At 38.0% G+C, this 24193-nt stretch overlaps 1 protein-coding gene across 1 annotated transcript in view; it reads right to left on the minus strand.

Annotated features, from left to right (window-relative positions):
• The window catches only part of LOC133535342 (phosphatidylinositol 5-phosphate 4-kinase type-2 gamma-like), a 49895-nt gene extending 25978 nt beyond the window's left edge, over nucleotides 1-23917 (minus strand). The window contains exons 1-5 of the mRNA XM_061875065.1: nucleotides 23576-23917; nucleotides 23380-23477; nucleotides 12557-12653; nucleotides 8843-8992; nucleotides 4695-4841 (exon numbers count right to left, since the gene is read on the minus strand). Of these exons, the coding sequence (XP_061731049.1) occupies nucleotides 4695-4841; nucleotides 8843-8992; nucleotides 12557-12653; nucleotides 23380-23477; nucleotides 23576-23731 (648 nt within the window). The 5' untranslated portion in view covers nucleotides 23732-23917. The remainder of the gene's footprint in view (nucleotides 1-4694; nucleotides 4842-8842; nucleotides 8993-12556; nucleotides 12654-23379; nucleotides 23478-23575) is intronic.
• Nucleotides 23918-24193: the final 276 nt, after the last annotated feature.

The raw sequence follows: 24193 nt of genomic DNA on the forward strand, positions 1-24193 counted from the left end.
ACAGTTCTAGTCTGACTAGACTTGACTATGACTAGAGCTGTCCTATCTAGTCTTTGAGAATTCACTGATTAAGCCTGCTCAGGTGAGAGACAAATGTCTTCAACATAGCACCGCTTTAGTCTCGACAAACCTTGACTATGATTACAGCTGTCCTATCTAGTCTTTGAACATAAAATGACAAGGCCTGTCCAGATAACAGACAAAATTTATTCCACATAGCACAGCACTTGTCTGACTATACTACACTACGACTAGAACTGTCCCATCTAGTCTTTAAACATTAATTTATTAAGCCTTCTCAGGTGAGAGACAAGATGTCCTCGAGATAGCACAGCTCTAGTCTTACCAGAATCAACTATGACTACAGTTGTCCTATCTAGTCTTTGACCATGAACTGATGAAGCCTGCTTGGATGACAGACACAATGTCTTCTAAATAGCACAGCTCTAATCTCAAAAAGACTTGACTATGACTACAGCTGTCCTATCTAGTATTTGAGTATGAACTGACAAGGTCAGCTCAGATGACAGACAATATGTATTCTAAATAGCACAGATTTAGACAAACTAGACTCGACTATGACTAGAGCTGTCCTATCTAGTCTTTGAGTATTGACTGATTAAGCCTGCTCAGGTGAGAGACAAAATATAACAATGCAATCCAATTCCAAAACCAAACCTGACCCAGCAACACTCAGAACTGCAATAAACAGAGCAATTGAGAGGAGACACAAACATGACACAGAGCAAACCAAAAGTAGTGAAAACATGCAAACTTCACACAGAGAGATCCCGAGCGCAGGATCGAACCCAGGACCTTCGTATTGTGAGACAGATGCACTAACCCCTCTGTCACCGTGCAAAAATTATAATAAAAAAAAATAAACAAAAAGGTTTTCTTTTTTTAACTTGGAACTTCCCATGGCTCGTAGTTAGGGGGACCGCTGTGTGTATATAATATATAATATTACATATGGGTTCTATTTTATATTGCTACTATGGTACATTTTTAGTCTACTTTATACCTGCATTATCCTTTCCATCCTTACCCTTTCCATTCTTTGTAACTGAGCTACTGTGTTGAACACTTCCCCTGGTGGATCAATAGTTTGTCTAAGTCTAAATCTAAATCAAAATCTAAGTAGATTGGACAGGTCCAGTACACGAGACTCAGATCAGAGGTGGGTAGTAACGCGCTACATTTACTCCGTTACATTTACTTGAGTAACTTTTGGGATAAATTGTACTTCTACGAGTAGTTTTTATGCAACATACTTTTACTTTTACTTGAGTATATTTATAGAGAAGAAACGCTACTTTTACTCAGTTCCATTTATCTACATTCAGCTCGCTACTCGCTACTTTTTTTTATCGATCTATTAATGTTTGTTTTGGTTAATGACAGAGCTTCAAAGTAGAATCTACGCATGCCTGCGTTTCACCAATCACATGCAGTCACTGGTGACGTTGGACCAATCAGACGTATTGGGGTGTTACCATTTAGTGGTCAATTGTACGGAATATGTACTGTACTGTGCAATCTAATAATAAAAGTTTCAATCAATCAATCAAAAGTGTAAAGGAAAAAAGACACTTTTTATTTCAACCGTACTTCCCGTCAAAAGCCTAAAGACTGATCGCACAGTTCCTGTCTTCACAATAAAAGTGCCGCTCCATCGCGCTTGCGCTAACAAAATAAGAGTCTCCGAAACCCAGCGCAAACAAGCGAGCAAGCTACGGAGTTTGCCGCCAATTTATTTCTTGTAAAGTGTATAAAAACGAATATGGAAGCTGGACAAATAAGATGCCAAAAACCAACGACTTTCATGTGGTATTAGACAGAAAAGAGGAACTTTTTTTCTCCTCCATTTGAAAACGTGGACGTCTGATTCCAATCAATGCAAGTCATCAAAATCAGGTAATACACCAACTTATATTCTTGTCCTCATGAAAGATAGGAATCTATATGTAAAACATGCATGTATATTCATTAAAACACCTTTAACATGTGAACAAAAACGGCAAAATAAATAAATATTAATTATATACTATATATATAAATGTATATATATATATATATATATATATACTGTATATATATATATTTATATATATATATATATATATATATATATATATATATATCTATATATGTATATATAATATAGATTTGTGTGTGTATGTATGATATGTGTGTGAATAAATGATATGTGTGTATGTATATGTATATGTATATATGAGGTAGATCACCTCGACTTGGTCATTTATTAAGTAATTGATAAACGTTGAAAAACTTATTGGGGTGTTACCATTTAGTGGTCAATTGTACGGAATATGTACTGTACTGTACAATCTACTAATACAAGTTTTAATCGATCAATCAATCAAATCAATGAATGCCTACTGAGGTTATGGTGCTTTTAAGTTTTTGTGGCTCAATGTGCCATTTTTTATTTTATTTTAATGTACTATTATTTAATATATATTATTGTTTTAGTTGCTTAAGAGATATTCCTGGCTCTGAATTTGCTCATTGCTATTTTTATGTTTTTGTGCATTATTTGTTGCCGTAATCAGGTTACTCATCAGTTACTCAGTACTTGAGTAGTTTTTTCACAACATACTTTTTACTTTTACTCAAGTAAATATTTGGGTGACTACTCCTTACTTTTACTTGAGTAATAAATCTCTAAAGTAACAGTACTCTTACTTGAGTGCAATTTCTGGCTACTCTACCCACCTCTGACTCAGATTAGACTCAATCTAGAGCTGTCCTATCTACAAACCCGTTTCCATATGAGTTGGGAAATTGTGTTAGATGTAAATATAAACGGAATACAATGATTTGCAAATCCTTTTCAACCCATATTCAATTGAATGCACTACAAAGACAAGATATTTGATGTTCAAACTCAAACTTTATTATTTTTTGCAAATAATAATTAACCTAAAATTTCATGGCTGCAACACGTGCCAAAGTAGTTGGGAAAGGGCATATTCACCACTGTGTTACATCACCTTTTCTTTTAACAACACTTAATAAACGTGTGGGAACTGAGGAAACTAATTGTTGAAGCTTTGAAAGTGGAATTCTTTCCCATTCTTGTTTTATGTAGAGCTTCAGTCGTTCAACAGTCTGGCGTCTCCGCTGTCGTATTTTACGTTTCATAATGCGCCACACATTTTTGATGGGAGACAGGTCTGGACTGCAGGCGGGCCATGAAAGTGCCCGCAGTCTTTTTTTTTTTTTACAAAGCCACGCTGTATGAATGCTGAATGTGGCTTGGCATTGTCTTGCTGAAATAAGCAGGGGCGTCCATGAAAAAGACGGCGCTAAGATGGCAGCATATGTTGTTCCAAAACCTGTATGTACCTTTCAACACTAATGGTGCCTTCACAGATGTGTAAGTTATCCATGCCTTGGGCACTAATGCACCCCCATACCATCACAGATGCTGTTTTTTTAACTTTGCGTCGATAACAGTCTGGATGGTTCCCTTCCCCTTTGGTCCTGACGACACGATGTCGAATATTTCCAAAAACAATTTGAAATGTGGACTCGTCAGACCACAGAAGACTTTTCCACTTTGCATCAGTCCATCTTAGATGATTTCGGGCCCAGAGAAGCCGGCGGCGTTTCTGGATGTTGTTGATAAATGGCTTTTGCTTTGCTTATTAGAGCTTTAACTTGCACTTACAGATGTAGCGACAAACTGTATTCAGTGACAGTGGTTTTCTGAAGTGTTCCTGAGCCCATGTGGTAATAACCTTTAGAGATTGATGTCGGTTTTTGATACAGTGCCGTCTGAGGGATCGAAGGTCACGGTCATGTTGGTTTCCGTCAATGCAGCTTACATGAATTGATTTTTCCAGATTCTCTAAAACTTTTGACGACATTATGGACCGTAGATGTTGAAATCCCTAAATTTCTTGCAATTGCACTTTGAGAAACGTTGTTCTTATACTGTTTGACTATTTGCTCACGCAGTTGTGGACAAAGGGGTGTACCTCGCCCCATCCTTTCTTGTGAAAGGATGAGCATTTTTTGGGAAGCTGTTTTTATACCCAATCATGGCACCCACCTGTTCCCAATTAGCCTGCACACCTGTGGGATGTTCCAAATAAGTGTTTGATGAGCATTCCTCAACTTTATCAGTATTTATTGCCACCTTTCCCAACTTCTTTGTCACGTGTTGCTGACATCAAATTCTAAAGTTAATGATTATTTGCAGAAAAAAAAATGTTTATCAGTTTGAACATCAAATATGTTGTCCTTGTAGCATATTAAACTGAATATGGGTTGAAAGGAATTTGCAAATCATTGTATTACGTTTATATCTACATCTAACACAATTTCCCAACTTATATGGAAACGGGGTTTGTAGACTTTGAGCATGAGATGATTAAGCCAGCTCAAATGGTCGCATACACGTTCTTTATTCGGTAAAAACTGCCAAACAACTGCCCAACCTTAAAGGTAGTGCTGAAAAATAAAGATTTGCCAATGTCTGGCATACTATATTGTCATCGCCACAAACTCCGCAACATTTTGAAGCATATTGCATTATCTATGCTTTATTCTACTTGACGAGTAAGCACTAGAAAAAATCTAGTTGCATGAACGAAGTGGCATGAAGGTCACCTGCGTGAACCACCACACTATCAATGGCGCTGGCAACATGAGATGGACGTTACCTTGAGGTCGTACTTCCTGTGTACGTGCAGTCTGTGGCTAAACATGTTCCTCATGACCAACAGGTAGGTGTCTTCACTCTCCACTGTCACTCTGTACATCGCCAGGAACTGAGGTAGCAGCGTGCTGCCGTGACAGGTGACCACATGCTGGATGAGCACACAGTCAAAAAAAACAACTGCGTTAAAAATGGTGATTATTCTGATGAATGTTTTAACATTTACATATTTTCAAATATTTATTTTGTCTGCACTCTGTCCTGTTCAAAGATGAGGCATTCAAGCACAGTGTGTAATTATAAGGGGCCACACGCCTTAGTCATGAATTCATCCATCCATCCATCCATCCATCCATCCATCCATCCATCCATCCATCTTCTTCCGCTTATCCGAAGTTGGGTCGCGGGGGCAGCAGCCTAAGCAGGGAAGCCCAGACTTCCCTTTCCGCAGCCACTTCGTCCAGCTCTACCCGGGGGATCCCGAGGAGTTCCCAGGCCAGCCGGGAGACATAGTCTTCCCAACGTGTCCTGGGTCTTCCCCGATGCCTCCTACCGGTTGGACGTGCCCTAAACACCTCCCTAGGGAGGCTTTCGAGTGGCAGATACCACCTCATCTGGCTCCTCTCGATGTGGAGGAGCAGCGGCTTTACTTAGAGTTCCTCCCGGATGGCAGAGCTTCTCACCCTATCTCTAAGGGAGAGCCCCGCCACCCGGCGGAGGAAACCCATTTCGGCCGCTTGTACCCGTGATCTTGTCCTTTCGGTCATGACCCAAAGCTCATGACCATAGGTGAGGATGGGAACGTAGATTGATCGGTAAATTGAGAGCTTTGCCTTCCGGCTCAGCTCCTTCTTCACCACAACGGATCGATACAGCGTCATGCTCTTGTTTTATTTTTACGTCATGTACCGCTTATGACAATTGGCCAGTGATGGGCAAGCTACTTGGATAATGGAGCAAACTAAACTACAAGTTAGTCTTAAATAAATTTAGGGGAAGCTAACACTGGAGAATTATAGCAAGCTACACTACAAGCTACACGGCTAAAGTAGCTTGCTACATCAAAGCTGCATTTACTGGCATTTATATCTACGGGCCCACATGTATAAAATTAATGTTAATGTAACTGAGAGTGGTTCTTATACAATTAACTAATGTTGTCCGATACCAGTATTTCAGGATAGTATAGGATAGGATAGGTCTTTATTGTCATTGCACAAGTACAACAAAACTTTATTTTCAGCACAAACCCGTTCAAGATTAGACAAACAAACAGTGTACAGGGTTACAGAACAGGAACGCTGATGGGACGCCACAAGGCGCCCCGTAAACAATGGGGAAAAAGGTAAAACGCCGGGGAAGGATGAGTAAAAAAAATACAATCTAGACTGGGCTCCTAAGGGGGCCCAGTCTGGAGTGGGAAAAAAACATCCCTAGCAAACTACATGTACATATTACAACATACATCTCACCCCTATGAGATTTGCGTTGATGGCGTTGGATTGGGGAAGAGGGATATGTATGTGTGTGGCGTATATTTTTGTGGATACATGTTTGTGTAAGCCTGCAGTGTGTCTCTGTTTCTGCGGCCTTGATGTCGTGCGGCCGATAGTCCAATTTGTGTTTACATTTTGATACTTTTCGGAATTTTTTGATACTTTTCTAAATAAAGGGGACCACAAAAATTGCATTATTGATTTTATTTTAACAAAAAGTCTTAGGGTACATTAAACATATGTTTTTTATTGCAATTTTGTCCTTAAATAAAATAGTGAACATACAGGACAACTTGTCTTTTAGTAGTAAGAAAGCGAACAAAGGCTCCTAATTTGTCTGCTGACGTATGCAGTAACATATATTTTCCATTCTATTATTTTGTCAAAAATTATTAAGGACAAATGGTAGAAAATATATTATTAATCTACTTTCTTTTTTAACATGATCAATCTACACTACTGTTGAAATGTAATAATCACTTGTTCTTCTGTTGTTTGGAAACTTTACATTAGTTTTAGATGATACCACAAATTTGGGTATCAATCCGATACCAAGTAGTTACAGGTTTCAAAATTGCTCATATTCAAAGTCTTCATGTGTCCAGAGAAATATTTCCTGAGTTTATTAACATAATAATAAATAAAAAAAAAAAAACGAAAGAAGATGTTGCGATGCCAAAAAATATCAATTTAATCATAGTAGTATCGACTAGATACGCTCCTGTAGTTGGTATCATGACAGTGGATGTTAGGTGTAGATCCACCAATGGCGTTTGTTTACATTTTGACGCCGGTGTGGAGTGAAGCATGCTTAGCTTAAGTCTTATATTCTTAGTGTTATATTCGTGTCAGTACAGTATTTAAAATAATACAAAACCCAAAACCAGTGAAATTGGCACGTTGTGTAATTTGTAAATAAAAATAGAATACAAAGATTTGCCACTATGGAGACCAATTTTTGAAGCTTTTCAGGTGAAATTCTTTCCCATTCTTGCTTGATGTATAACTTAAGTTGTTCAACAGTCCGGGGTCTCCGTTGTGGCATTTTAGGGTTCATATTGCGCCACACATTTTCAATGGGAGACCGATCTGGACTAAGGGCAGGCCAGTCTTGCACCCGCACTCTTGTACTATGAAGCATTGCCTTGCTGAAATAAGCAGGGGCATCAATGAAAACGTTTGATTGCTCCAAAACCTGTACGTATCTTTTGGTGTTAATAGTGCCTTCACAGATGTGTAAGTTACCCATGTCTTGGGCACTAATACACCCCCATACCATCACAGATGCTGGCTTTTGAACTTTGCGCCTATAACAATCTGGATGCTTCTTTTCCTCTTTGTTCCAGAAGACACAACGTCCACAGTTTTCAAAAACAATTTGAAATGTGGACTCGTCAAACCAAAGGATAACTTTTCCACTTTGCATCAGTCCATCTTAGATGAGCTCGGGACCAGCGAAGCCGGCGGTGTTTCTGGGTGTTGTTGATAAATGGTTTTCGCTTTGTATAGCAGAGTTTTAACTTTCACTTACAGATGTAGCGACAAACTGTAGTTACTGACAGTGGTTTTCTAAAGTGTTCCTGAGCTCATGTGGTGATATCCTTTACACGCTGATGTCACTTTTTGATGCAGCACCCCGCCTGAGGGATCCAAGGTCCGTAATATCATCGCTTATGTGCAGTGATTTCTCCAGATTCTCTAAACCTTTTGATGATAGTACGGACTGTAATATCTCAGCTACAATCGGGCATAAGGTGGAGTACACCCTGGACAAGTCGCCACCTCATCGCAGGGCCAACACAGATAGACAGACAACATTCACACTCACATTCACACACTAGTGCCAATTTAGTGTTGCCAATCAACCTATCCCCAAGTGCATGTCTTTGGAAGTGGGAAGAAGCCGGAGAACCCGGAGGGAACCCAGGCAGTCACGGGGAGAACATGCAAACCCGAGCCGGGGATTTAACCCAGGACTACTCAGGACCTTCGTATTGTGAGGCAGACGCACTAACCCCTCTTCCACCGTGCTGCCCACTGTATATGGTGAAATCCCTCAATTCTTTGCAGTGGCTTGTTGAGAAATTTTGTTCTTAAACTGTTTGACAATTTGCTCATGCATTTGTTCACAAAGTGGTGACCCTCGCCCCATCCTTGTTTGTGAATGACTGAGCATTTTTCCGGAATCTGCTTGTATATCCAATCATGGCACCCACCTGTTGCCAATTAGCCTGTTCACCTGTGGGATGTTCCAAATAAGTGTTTGATGAGCATTCCTCAACTTTCTCCGTCTTTTTTGCTACTCGTGCCACCTTTTTTGAAACGTATTGCAGGCATCAAATTCCAAAATTAGCTAATATTTCCAAAAATTAACAGTTTTCCAGTTCGAACGTTACGTATCTTGTCATTGCAGTCTATTTAATTCAATATCAGTTGAGACGGATTTGCAAAACATTGTATTTTGTTTTTATCTACGATTTACACATTGTGCCAACTTCGCTGGTTTTGGGTTTTGTACATCAATGTATTTTTATTATTGATATAAAGCTTTGAGTAATTTTTCAGCTCCTTTATCGTGAAGCATCTTTTGCAACTTTGGTATTGCTGCCTTGTACTATCTTCCTTGTAGTTGCACAACGCTTTGCGTCTGCATTACCTGGTGGTACTCGGACAGGATGTTGTGCATCTCTGCCACCTCCTCGCCGGAGATTTCCTTGACCACCAAAGTGCGGTCGTAGGACGTGAGCAGCATGCCCTCGCACTGCCCTTCCTGGTCTTTGAGCGGGCGACTGCGAGCCAGAGACACCTGTGGTTGAAAACACGCCTGTCTTTTGAAATGCCGGGTTGCACACGCTCTTTTAACATGCAAATCAATTTCACTCAAATGCAAATAGGAGCACACAGCCAACTTGGAAGGGATATATTGCACAGTGATACAGATATATTGCACAGTGATACAGTATATTTTCTGCACTATGTTATTTAATGCGAATGTTTCTGCTTTTTATTTACAGTATAATAACCCAGAAACATTTGTCCTTAAAGGAAAATGATGAATATATAGCACATATTCAACTAAATTATTTCGCGGGTCACCTTTCCAGAATGTTAGGGAGTCCTCCCCTTCGCTATTAATCTTATCGTGTATATCCCGTAAAAGCAGTAGATATTATAGTACCGTATTTCCTTGAATTGCCGCCGGGGCGCTAATTCATTTAAAACCTCTTCTCACTCCTACGCTTACCAAAGGCATGCGTTAAAAGTAAGCATGCGCTAATTATTTTAAAACCTCTTCTCACTCCGGCACTTACCAAAGGTATGCAGTAAAAAATTGAGTGTGATGTAAGCTTGGACTTTAAATCCTACTGAATAGCTCTTAATCTTCTTCCCTTTATGCGATTTCAAATTACCGGTATTGAAATCAGCCTCCCCCATTTTGAAAATGATGACAGGGGACGTGTTACTCGTGACGTCATGAGTTTGACCAGGCGGTAATACTAAGCATGCGCTAATTATTTTGGGAAGCGAGTTTGACCCGGTAGTAATTCAAGGCAGGCGCATACTATATGCCCTGCGGCAATTCAAGGAAATACGGTATATTTATTTTTCCAGAGTTACAGGAGCGCTCTACTGTTTTTAAGGACCTTCTGCAGAAATGTGAGTCTCTCACATGTTATTTGAACTGAACTAGTGGGCCACAAGTTGAATAATAACTATGATGAAAAAGAGAGGACCTAAAATGGAACCTTGAGGAACACTCTAGTACAGAGGTTCTCAAGTGGGGGTATACGCGTACCCCTGGGGGTACTTGAAGGTATTCCAAGGGGTACGTGAGATTTTTAATAAATATTCTAAAAATAGCAACGATTCAAAAATCCTTTATAAATATATTTATTGAATAATACTTCAACAAGATATGAATATAAGTTCATAAACTGTGAAAAGAAATGCAACAATTCAATATTCAGTGATGACAGCTAGATTTTTTGTGGACATGTTCCATAAATATTGATGTTAAAGATTTGTTTTTTTGTGAAGAAATGTTTAGAATTAAGTTGATGAATCCAGATGGATCTCTATTACAATCCCCAAAGAGGGCACTTTAAGTTGATGATTTCTTCTATGTGTAGAAATCTTTATTTATAATTGAATCACTTGTTTATTTTTCAACAAGTTTTTAGTTCTTTTTATATCTTTTTTTCCAAATATTTCAAGAAAAAAACACTACAAATGAGCAATATTTTTGCACTGTTATACAATTTAATAAATCAGAAACTGATGACATAGTGCTGTATTTTACTTCTTTATCTCTTTTTTTTCAACCAAAAATGCTTTGCTCTGTTCAGGGGGTACTTGAAATAAAGAAAATGTTCACAGGGGGTACATCACTGAAAAAAGGTCGAGAACCACTGCCCTAGTATAATTAAAGCAGGTGAACAAATCATTAGTTACATAAATCATATTACAATAAAAATGTGTAAGTTACAAATAGGAAAGGACTGAAAGGGGTGCCTTGGGGAACGCCTTAGTTAAGTAATGTTTAACTTTACAGTGATCCAAGTTACTCGATACAAAAGGAGGACTGTTTTTTTAAGACTTTGCTGGAAAAATGTTTGTCTCCCAAGTTTTGAACTGGACTGAATTCCTGGACTTCGACCGCCAGTTGAATAGCCTTGTATACAAACAAAACAATAAATGTGGGCTAATAGTTTACAAATACTGTAACATGATTTTTTTCATGATTTTCAGTCAGTACAGACAGGTGTCTTATCGTATTGTGCTCACAGCTCCCCTCACCTCCCAGGGGGTGATCAAGGGTGATAGGGCAAAGGCCGAGATTAATTTTGCCACACCTATTGTGTGTGTGACTATCATTGGTACTTTAACTTTACTTTAGTTGTGTAGTACAAACTCAAACGCGTTTCGTGTTGAAATTGTCATGACGGGGGGGGTCACAGCTTTGTTCCCCCGGGATGCAGACGGACAAGACGTGCAGGTAGGACTATGATTTCATCTACAAAATTATACACGTACCAAAAACAGAAAACAAGCAGAAGGAACAACATTCAGTCAGTACAGACTGGTGTCTTATCGCATTGTGCTCACAGCTCACCTCACCTCCCAAGGGATGATTAAGGGAGATGGGTCAAATGCAGAGAATAATTTCGCCACATCTAGTATGTGTGTGAGAATCATTGGTACTTTAACTGTAACTTTAGTGGTGTAGTACAAACTCAAACGTGTTTCGTGTTGAAATTGTCAGGAGAGGGGGGTCACAGCTTTGCTCCCCCGGGATGCAGACGGACCACTGCGGACAAGGCGTTCAGGTAGGAACATAATTTAATCTACAAAATTAAAGACGTACCGAAAACAAAAAACAAGCAGAAGGAACAACGTGCCGATCGCACGGGAATCTAAGGTACCAAGTTAGCTCAGGAAGCATAAGCTAGGAGTCAAGAAATACTAACGTAACTTGTTGCGTTCGGAAAACAATGAAGCTAGACTGACCGTGGCGAGAGAGGTGAATAATTATCGCTCTGATTAGTGGTCGACAACAGGTGAGCATGCCAACCACTAACCAGAAGCAGGTGAACCCAATAAATCCCCATTGTAACTAAAACAAACCCAGAGGTGCACAAACATGAACTAAGGGAGTCCAAAACTAACAGAAAATAACAAAACACGGATCATGACAGTAATAGAAGTTGGCTTATCTCTTGCCCTCGTTAACTTTTACGGCTAATACCAAAGCATACCGATGTGTTACTACGCTAGAAAAAGAGTTCCTCAGTATGTCGTTCTTACAATAACAATGTTGTTACAGCTTGGTTATTATACAGGTTTTTGAATGCATTTTTAAAGTGATTTACAGGTAGAATCGATTGCTCCCATTAGCTGCATTGCTAGCCAGCAGGAACGAGATGGTTTTTACAAGTTAAAATGCAAAAAAAAACAAAACCCTTTTGTCTTATTGTCTCTCATAGTGATTATTAACAATACACAAAATTCCATAAAAAATGCAGTTCCCCTTTAACCCACGTCATTTTAGAAAGTTACATGACATCCATTCTAAAATGTTCCCTGTACTCCACTTACCGACTTAATAGGTTCAAGTCAAGCTCATAACTGTATAGGACCCATTTTAGGACATTTTGAAAATTTAAAAGTGTGTGAACGTGGCTTATTTTATGTGCGTCTGAAATAGATATGACATCATTCTGTAAAAAATGTGCTTTAAGGGATGCGGAAATGCAAATATCACACAAAGTCATGAAACTTTACCCCCAAAAAAAGAAAAAAAAATTGCGTTCTCGCCCTCCTAACTAACACAATCATAGTAAAATACATTCACTTTCTTGTTCAATTGCACCTGGTAGTCTTGGTCCTCAATGCCAAAGCGTTCACGTAGGTTTCTGAAGACTTGTGGACAGTATTCTTTGAATTTGAACAGTCCAGGCAGGTTCTCTCTGGGAGACAATAAACCACATGGGAAGAATGCATTCAATTTCTTCAACAACACATGAACAGGATCGGAGATTAGAATGCTTAGTTTAAAGAACACAAGAAGTGTAGTTTAAAGAACACTAGACGTGTAGTTTAAAGAACACTAGACGTGCTACATTCAGTGCCAACTGTTCCTTGAAAAAAACGGAATTGTAAAAGGAAATAGAAGGACCTCGCTTTGTCCTGTATTAGCAAAAAAATCAGAAATACTTTGTATATTGATAACGGAAATAGTGATGACAGGGCGCTTTGTGTGACAGTCTAGGGCAGGGGTGTCCAAAGTGCGGCCCGGGGGCCATTTGCGGCCCGCAGCTAATCATTTACCGGCCTGCCACACATTCTGCAAAAATTGCAAAATTGATAGAATTGCAAAACTAAAAAAAAAAAACATTTAAAAACAGTGGAATGAGGTGAAATCTAATGAGAAAAAGTGGCAATGTTGACACAAAGCTGCCATGCAGGCAGTTTGTTTTGTTCCTTGTGTCTTTATTTTCTTTTTTTCCATTGCTAAAAAAAAAGGACAAAAAAAAATCTATTTTATAATGAATTATTACTTAAAAATTATCACTTTAAAATGTTTTATGTGGAAAACATATTGCATATGTTGTGTGGTTGCCATATAAAAACATCAAAGTTTTGACAAAAGAGCATAAAACAAACAAAATAATAGTTCAAACTTAAAATCGACAGATATATCGGAAGTTGATCTTGAAATTTAAGTGTTAAAAGTAAAAAAAAAAACTAATAAAAATTAATCACTTTATGAGTGGGGAACCTTTCAGATCTCAAATATATTTAGAAGGATTTTATTAAACTTTTCACTGTGATTACTCAAAAATATTAAATAATTAAAATCAATGTTGTCCTGCATTATTGATCTTTGAGGGCTTTAATTGCTAAATAAAGGAACTCTCCTGAAGGAATCAATAAAGTACCGTCTATCCATCTAAATACTGCATATTTCAGTTTTACCATAAAAAACAAAGTTGTCTTTGACAGAAAAGGCATAAAACCTTATTTGTTTTACTTTATATCAACCTCAAGTTGATATAGAGATTTACTGTAAGCATAAAAATTAAAAAAATTAATAATAATTTGACTTATTTTTAACATTTTAGTGACTGAGACCTGAAAAATATCAAAATGGCCGACGCATTCTTAAATCTTTCCGTGTGCGGCCCTCTGTGGAAAAAGTTTGGACATCCCTGGTCTAGGGCTAGCTTATTCCCAGCCCTCTCCTGCTCTGTCACCAATAAGAGAACAACATACACCAGTTACAGATTATATTATAGACTAAAAAGTAAAGGTGTCCTGATACAACTTTTTCACTTCCATACCAATATTGGAGCCTTGACTGATGGCTTATACCGGGGGTCAGCAACCCGAGGCTCTAGACTTTCGTTTTAGTATGTTTTTTTGTTTGAGGACAAACATGACACAAACCTTCCCAATTGTTAGAAAACCCACTGTTTAATATGTTTGTGTGTAAGCCTCACTGATGACAGTATTTTGTGAACATCGTTTTTTCCTCCTCATTTCGGCAGTTCTTGAACTCACCATAGGGTGGACTGTGACACAACAGTATGTTTACATGTAAAATCATCCACTCTTCTTTGTCTCATTTTGTCCACCAAATGTTTTATACTTTGCGTGAATGCACAAAGGTCAGCTTTGTTATTGACTTGTTGGAATGCTATTTAGGCTAGCTGTATGTACATGTTGCATCATTATGCCTCATTTGTAGGTATATTTGAGCTCATTTTAATATCCTTTACTTATTGCTATGAGCAGGTCGCATCTTGCTGCGGGGTCGTTCTCACGGGATGCAGAGGGACAACTGCGGACGAAAGCGTGAGGTAGGAGACGATTTATTGTCCATAAATCATGCAAAACTCAAGAATACAGAAAAGCGTTCCAATAGCATGGGAGCTATGGCAAAGCTTAGCACGTGAACTACAAACAAGAAACATAGCAGTACTTAATGTAACGGTTGCTTGTAGCAAAAGCCAGGACGAGTGTGACAAGAGAGGTGAATAAATAGCTCTCTGATTAGTGTTCGACAACAGGTGAGCGTGCCGACCACAAAGCAGATGTAGGTGAACCTAAATAATCCCCATGGAAACTAAAACAAACCCAGAGGTGCACAAACAGGAACTAAGGGAGTCCAAAACTAACAGAAAATAACAAAACATGATCCGGGCCACGGATCATGACACTTAAATCCTCTTTGGATTTAATTTAGTTTTGCATGTCTCATGACACATTATCTGTATGTAATATTGGTTGCGTTTCAGATATTTGTTTGTGTGCCATGTTGTTCCAGACCACAGCAAACATTACCTAGCTTGCCAAAGATTGTAATAAATCCATTAGAAGAAGACAGCCTGCCGTTTCCTTTAACTTGGACACACATCTATACATTTGGCCATTAGATCGGTAGGTCGTGAGTTCAAATCCCGGCCGAGTCATACCAAAGACTATAAAAAGGGGACCCATTACCTCCCTGCTTGCCACTCAGCATTAAGGGTTGGAATTGGGGGTTAAATCACCATAAATGATTACCGGGCGCGGCACCGCTGCTGCCCACTGCTCCCCTCACCTCTCAGGGGGTGATCAAGGGTTATGGTTCAAATGGAGAGAATAATTTCGCCACATCTAGTATGTGTGTGACAATCATTGGTACTTTAACTTTAAAAGCCAGTAATTTCCACCCTCTGAGTAGCCTCTGATTTACGAATGGTTATTAATGTTGTAAAAATGTGTAGAATAAATACCAAATTTCAACATTTCTGTCCACGAAAATTTGCTTCGGCCTACGACACATAGTTATTTTGACAGTAGGCTGATATAGCTAATATAGACAATTACGTCATGTGTTGTCCTTATTATAACACTTACATAAGACTTTTAAAGTAATTTTGATAGTAGGCTAATTTAACTAATAAAGACACTTACATTATGTGTTGTCTTCATTATAACACTTATATAAGACTTTTAAAATAATTTTTCATAGTAGCCTAATATAGCTAATATAGACACTTACATTATGTGTTGTCTTCATTATAACACTTGTATAAGGCTTTTAAAATAATTTTTATAGTAGCCTAATATAGCTAATATAGACACTTACATTATGTGTTGTCTTCATTATAACACTTATATAAGACTTTTAAAATAATTTTTCATAGTAGCCTAATATAGCTAATATAGACACTTACATCATGTGTTGTTTTCACTATAACACTTGTATAAGGCTTTTAATTTTTTGCGGCTCCAGACAGATATATTTTTTTGTACAGTGGGGCAAAAAAGTATTTAGTCAACCACCGATTGTGCAAGTTCTCCCACTTAAAATGATCACAGAGGTCTGTAATTTTCATCATCGGTACACTTCAACTGTGAGAGACAGAATGTGAAAAGAAAATCCAGGAATTCACATTTTAGGAATTTTAAAGAATTTTTTTGTAAATTATGGTGGAAAATAAGTATTTGGTCAACCATTCAAAGTTCTCACTGATGGAAGGAGGTTTTGGCTCAAAATCTCACGATACATGGCCCCATTCATTCTTTCCTTAACACGGATCAATTGTCCTGTCCTCTTAGCTGAAAAACAGCCCCAAAGCATGATGTTTCAACCCCCATGCTTCACAGTAGGTAATGTGTTCTTGGGATGCAACTCAGTATTCTTCTTCCTCCAAACACTATTAGTTGAGTTCATACCAAAATGGATACCTGGATGATACAGCAGAGGATTGGGAGAATATCATGTGGTCAGATGAAACCAAAATAAAACTTTTTGGTATAAACTCAACTCGTCGTGTTTGGAGGAAGAAGAATACTGAGTTGCATCCCAAGAACACCATACCTACTGTGAAGTATGGGGGTGGAAACATGCTTTGGGGATGTTTTTCTGCTAAGGGGACAGGACGATTGATCCGTGTTAAGGAAAGAATGAATGGGGCCATGTATCGTAAGATTTTGAGCCAAAATCTCCTTCCATCAGCGAGAGCTTTGAATGGTTGACCAAATACTTATTTTCCACCATAATTTACAAATAAATTCTTTAAAATTCCTAAAATGAAAAACTCCTGGATTTTTTCCACACATTCCGACTCTCACAGTTGAAGTGTACCTATGATGAAAATTACAGACCTCTGTCATCATTTTAAGTGGGAGAACTTGCACAATCGGTGGCTGACTAAATGCTTAAATAAATAGCTCGGTTGGTAGAGTGGCCGTGCCATCAACTTGAGGGTTGCAGGTTCGATTCCCGCTTCTGCCATCCTAGTCACTGCTGTTGTGTCCTTGGGCAAGACACTTTACCCACCTGCTCCCAGTGCCACCCACACTGGTTTAAATGTAACTTAGACATTGGGTTTCACTATGTAAAGCGCTTTGAGTCACTAGAGAAAAGCGCTATATAAATATACTTCACTTCCACTGTATTTGTGGTCTAATATGGCTCTTTCAACATTTTAGGTTGCCGACCCTTGGCTTATACCGACATTGATCCCATACAATATCATTTGGAATCATACATGCTTTTATTATTTTGCAGTGTGGAATATTAGCAATGACTTGATCAAGTAATACTATTCAAACAGAGAACAAGGTCGGTATAAAAAACACTAATCCATTTTTTTAACAGTCTGGAATTAACCTATGCTGTCTTTAAGTTGAAGTAGAGTGGTAATTGACACCTGGTGGCCAAAATGGCGCAGTGAGTTGAATGATGCGGACTTGTTTGTTGCTAGATACTTTCTAATACTCTTCTGTCTTGGAAACTTTGTATGTGTAAGTAATATGCAACTGTTTTGTTTACATTGACACATGTTGTGTATTAGACTGCAGTTTCATTCAATTAAGGATACTTATTACATTCCTGTTTTTTCTCCGTTGTGCTTTTCCTGTTCATCCTGCTCTGTTCTCTCTCTTGAGTACACCTGGCACCAATTATGATGATTCCACACACCTGTCCTTTGCTGGTTCTTTCTTTCATTCCCTCCATGAGTCCAGACCATGCCAACCTTCCTCCTGCTAAATTATGAGCAAGTATTTTTTGGTCATTGTTGTTTCTTTTGTTACTTTGTTTTTGTGCTTTTACCCGTCTCTCTACGTCCAGTTTATGTTGTACTTTGTTCCGTTAGTTTTTTCATGGCACTGGTTCCTCCACCCAGTGCAATTGGTTTCTGTTCCTTCCCTTATTTGGATGATTAAAGACGTTTTTTTTAACTGTTACGTCTCCCTGTCTGTCTGGGATCCAAACTTTGCTGAGCGTGACAGCTTGTCTGCTATTGTGTGCTTAGCTGTTGTGTATCTGATAGCTCTAAGAAGCATGTGGCCTACTATGTTTACCTTTTGGTAAATTACTTGACTATAATGGAGGAAAACACCAACATTGTGTGCTTATTGGAGGACATTTAGATGTAAACTGGCTGTCCAGCTTTGCACATTAAAACACTGAGATTATATCAAAGATATTTGATGCAAAACCATTAAATCTCATATTGTTTTTTTGTTTATATATTTTTTTTGCTGATATTGCACCAATATCTGATCAAATTTGGATACCCCTGACAAAATCTTACTTGTATGAATGATGAATTAAGGATACATTTTACCATTATACTTTGTAAACACCATATGTTTGTACTATTTCTTAAACTGGCTCATATTAAATGACATCACATGACTAAACATATTTTATTGTTCTTCCCAAGGTTAAATGACCTGGATTCCTGACTGGATTAAAGGATTACTGAAAGCGACTCAGTTTTCAAGTCGCACTGCTCAAAAACTCACACATGGAGAAATGATTGCTTTGTGTGTCGAGTGAGCCTAAAAAACCCTGTGATGTACAATATATATTTACCTTGAACTCTACTTATTCCTGCTCCTTATTGGACATGATGAATCATGTGATGTATACTTTAATGTAACATTGCTATACATGTTGTACAGTAAATTAAAATCAAACCACCATTAACCTTTAATATGTATATATATATATATATATATATGTATATATATATATATATATATTCATACATAATTAATATATTCTCCTATAGAAAAAAAACAACTTTTGTGGTATGCTTTTTCTTGCAGATTCTTCATTCCAGACGCCCCATCACAACACCACAGTGTGCCAAAAGTAAGTTATGTTGTCTGGCCCATACTTCTGTAACACCCCAAAAAAAAAGTGTTTTTTTATGATATTTGTGAGCTGCATGTCAACAACATAACAAAGCACCACAGGTTGGACCACATGATGCCATAAATGTGGAGGGGAAATGTGTGTATCCATGCTGGTATACATGCAAAAACCTTATTTAAATATGGCGGTCTGCATAACTTATGCAAATCGGCCACTAATAGTTTGGACATGCTATTAAGCACTTATTTGGTTCTTAGATGAGGCCCCAAAGGAAGGGAGTCATGCGTCTACTCAAACGAATATAGCATGCGACCTACTGGAAAATTGTGATTACTTTTTTAGTAAATAGAATGCATGGATCCTGATGACTATATTGAGACATAAACAGGAAGTGGCTACCTATTGGTGCAAAATTTGACCGTTCATGAGGAAACATTTGCATGTAAAAACCCTACTAAAATACACTACAGCCTTAATGTGTAGTTGATATTTCATTTTGAAGTTTAATTTAGGAATCAAGGATGGAAAGCATATATATATATATATATATATATATATATATATATATATATATATATTTACAGGCCAGAAGTTTGGATACACCTTCTCATTCAATGCATTTTCTTTATTTTCATGACACTGGCATCACAACTATGAATGCACACACGTGGAGTTATGCACTTAACAAAAAAAAGGTGAAATAACTGAAAACATGTTTTACATTCTAGTTGCTTCAAAATAGCCACCCTTTGCTCTGATTCCTGTTTTGCACACGCTTGGCATTTTCGATTCTCAATGAGCTACGAGATGTAGTCACCTGAAAGGGTTTTCACTTCACAAGTGTTTTGATGCCTTCAGTGACAATCTACAATGTAAATAGTCATGAAAATAAATAAAACACATTAAAATGAGAAGGTGTGTCCAAACTTTTGGCCAGTACTGTGTGTGTGTAAATATATATATATATATATATATATATATATATATATATATATACATCCATCCATCCATCCATCCAAATATTTTCTACCGCTTATTCCCTTTGGGCTGGCGGGGGGAGCTGGTGCCTATCTCAGCTACAATCGGGCGGAAGGCTTTACACCCTGGACAAGTCACCACCTCATCGCAGTATATATATATCCATCCATCCATCCATTTTCTACCGCTTATTCCCTTTTGGGGTTGCGGGGGGCGCTGGCGTCTATCTCAGCTACAATCGGGCAGAAGGCGCGGTACACCCTGGACAAGTCGCCACCTCATCACAGTATATATATATATATATATGTACATATATATATGTACATATATATATGTACAGTATACATATATATGTATATATATGTATATATCAGTGACGTGCAGTCAAGGGAGGCAGGTGAGGCAGTGCCTCATGTGCCATCATGGAAAGAAAAAAAATGTAAAAAGAAAAAATAATACTTAAATTGTTATATGTATCCAGTGATTATACGTTATAAAGTTATTTTCCATTCAACTTCACCAGTTTTAGATTATTTTTATTCAAAATCGCTTGCGGTGAGTCAGCAGCCAGTTGAGCTTCACCATGGATTGCGCAATGACTCTGCTAACTGCTGGATGCTGTGCAGTGAGACCGTATTGCTATATGAATTATATTATACATTTCCATAGTTTAGTTAGCTGAGGTATATAATGTACAGTGTATTTTGTCAACAACTGTATGTGTGTAACGTATTTCTTGTGCTGAGCAATCGTAAAACGGCTGTGAAGACGCATTGTGTGAGGCACCTGTTCTCCCGCCTCATGATGGTAGAGGGCGCTAGTGATCCCAGTGATCATTCTTGCGATTACTCAGCTGCAGTTTAAGTGACAACAAGATACAGTTAGCAAGTGAAGTGCAGCGGCAGCGATCGTTTATTTTTTCCTCTCCCTGGACTTTTAACATGGAGGATTACATATCTAAAATAAACAGTTTTCTAAACTGGACTTTCAATCGAAGCAGGAGGTAATAATTAAAGGAAGACCAACGTGGGAGATATACGGTTTGCTTCAGACAATGATCTCCATCGAGACAAAGAGACTTTTAAAACTGAAGAACGATAAGGAAGACTTCTATAAACAAGTTATTGATGCTTTTGTTCAGAAGGAGTGGACTTCATTTATAAGTAAAGGTAAGACCATAATAATGTTTTTTTAAATTAAATGTGCTTTTTTGTGTGCTACAGTTTGTATGTGTAAAGAATGCTGGTATGAGTTTTTAAACATAACCCGTTAACTGCTGCCAATCAAATGGTGAATAAGATACTCTTTAGGCTTCATATGTTTTTAAATCTGACTGTGATGGTATATATATACATGCATATGTATATATACATGCATATGTATATGTTTATATATATAAACCCCGTTTCCATATGAGTTGGGAAATTGTGTTGGATGTAAATATAAACGGAATACAATGAATTGCAAATCATTTTCAACCCATATTCAGTTAAATGCACAACAAAGACAACATATTTGATGTTCAAACTGATAAACTTTTCTTTGTTTTGCAAATAATCATTAACTTTAGAATTTGATGCCAGCAACAGGTGACAAAGAAGTTGGGAAAGGTGGCAATAAATACTGATTAAGTTGAGGAATGCTCATCAAACACTTATTTGGAACATCCCACAGGTGTGCAGGCTAATTGGTAACAGGTGGGTGCAATGATTGGGTATAAAAGCAGCTTCCATGAAATGCTAAGTAATTCCCAAACAAGGATGGTGCATGGTCACCAATTTGTAAGCAAATTGTCGAACAGTTTTAGAACAACATTTCTCAACGAGCTATTGCAAGGAATTTAGGGATTTTACCATCTACGGTCCGTAAAATCCTCAAAAGGTTCAGAGAATCTGGAGAAATCACTGCACGTAAGCGATATTACGGAACTTTGAGCCCTCAGGCGGTACTGAATCAAAAACCGACATCAGTGTGTGAAGGATATCACCACATGGGCTAATGAACACTTCATAAAACCACTGTCAGTAGCTAGAGTTGGTCGCTACATCTGTAAGTGCAAGTTAAAACTCTACTATGCAAAGTGAAAGCCATTTATCAACAACACCCAGGAACGCCGCCGGCTTGGCTGGGCCCGAGCTCATCTAAGATGGACTGATGCAAAGTGGAAATGTGTTTTGTGGTCTGACGAGTCCACATTTCAAATTATATTTGGAAACTGTGGACGTAGTGTCCTCCGGAACAAAGAGGAAAATAACCATCCAGATTGTTATTGGCGCAAAGTTCAAAAGCCAGCATGTGTGATGTTATGGGGGTGTATTAGTGCCCAAGGCATGGGTAACTTACACATCTGTGAAGGCACCATTAATGCTGAAAGGTCCATACAGGTTTTGGAGCAACATATGTTGTCATCCAAGCAATATTATCATGGATGCCCCTGCTTATTTCAGCAAAACAATGCCAAGCCACATTCAGCACGTGCTACAATAGCGTGGCTTCGTAGCAAAAGAGTGAGGGTACTTTACTGGCCCGCCTGCAGTCCAGACCTGTCTCCCTTCCAAAATGTGTGGCGCATTATGAAGCGTAAAATACGACAACAAGATCCCAGACTGTTGAACAACTTACGCTGTACATCAAGCAAGAATGGTAAAGAATTCCACTTTCAAAGCTTCAACAATTAGTTTCCGCAGTTCCCAAACTTTTATTGAGTGTTGTTAAAATAAAAGATGATGTAACACAGTGGTGAACATGTCCTTTCCCAACTACTTTGGCACGTGTTGCAGCCATGAAATTCTAAGTCAGTTATTATTTGCAAAAAAAAATAAAGTTTATGAGTTTGAAGATCAAATATGTTGTCTAGTGCAGTGGTCCCCAACTACCGAGCCGCGGCCCGGTACCGGGCCGCAGAAGAATTTTTTATAAAAATAAAAATAAAAAAAATATTTTTTGTATTTTTATTTATTTTTTTATTAGATCAACATAAAAACACAAGATACACTTACAATTAGTGCACCAACCCAAAAAACTCCCTTTTTCATGACAAAAACGTCCCTTTTTCGGGCCGCAGGACAAATTATTAAGCGTTGACCGGTCCGCGGATACAAAAAGGTTGGGGACCACTGGTCTAGTGCATTCAATTGAATATGGGTTGAAAAGGATTTGCAAATCATTGTATTCCGTTTATATTTACATCTAACACAATTTCCCAACTCATATGGAAACAATGTTTGTATATATATTATATATACATATATATAGACACAGACATATATATACACGCATATATGTATGTATATATATATATATACATATATATATGTATATATATATATATACATATATATATGTATATATATATATATATATATATATATATATATATACATATATATGTATATATATATATGTATATATATATATACATATATATATGTATATATATATATATATATATATATATATATACATATATATATATATATATATATATATATATAATATGTTTGTGTGTGTGTGTGTGTGCGTATGTGTGCAGAACATGAATGAAATGAGCATACTTGTTGAAGAGGTGGTTGCTGACTTTCGCCTTGGTGCTGGCTCTGAAGTCATCAGGCAGCAGCATGACAGGTGCAGGCACCCGGCTCAGGTCGTTTGTCTGCACACAAGACATTCTTATATATCCTCTTATTAACATATTATTCACAACAATACTTCGTGTTGCGAGTGGACGCAGACAACAGCTCACATACCCACCGAGTGACTGACTCCCCACACCAGGACGCTCGACACAGGATCTCTGGCACGGAAAACCTCCACTTTCTGCTGAACAAAGTGCTTCATCTTGGTCTTGCTCTTGTGCGCCATGGCGCTCAGACTCAGAGGGACGTGCGTGTCTCTCGGAGAGGACATGGAAAGCACTCAAAATAAAAAGATTTTCTTTATAGTTACGTCCTCCACCAAAATGATCATTCCGCTCCGCCGGCGTCCTGCTTGTGCCAAGTCGGCTGGATGAGAAAGTTTCTGCTGCAGGTTGGTGGCGCTGTGACGCAACACCGGCTGGCCAATACACTGAACCTCTTTTTTTTCTTAATTGAATTAGGAAAATGTATGGATTCTTTTCGTCTCTGGAAGATGAGTTTGGTGATATAAATGATAAATAAGATTAGCAAAAATGGAAAAACAGAGCGAAAAGGTTTAAAGCAGTAGTCCCCAACCACCTCGCCGCGGCTCGATTGGTACCGGCCCGCGGAATATTTTTATTTATATATTTAATTATTTATTTTTTATTAGATCAACATAAAAACACAAGATACACTTACAATTAGTGCACCAACCCAAAAACCTCCCCTTTTCATGACAAAAAACAAACAA

This window comes from Nerophis ophidion, linkage group LG16, assembly GCF_033978795.1.
Source record: "Nerophis ophidion isolate RoL-2023_Sa linkage group LG16, RoL_Noph_v1.0, whole genome shotgun sequence".
Taxonomy (NCBI): Eukaryota; Metazoa; Chordata; class Actinopteri; order Syngnathiformes; family Syngnathidae; genus Nerophis; species Nerophis ophidion.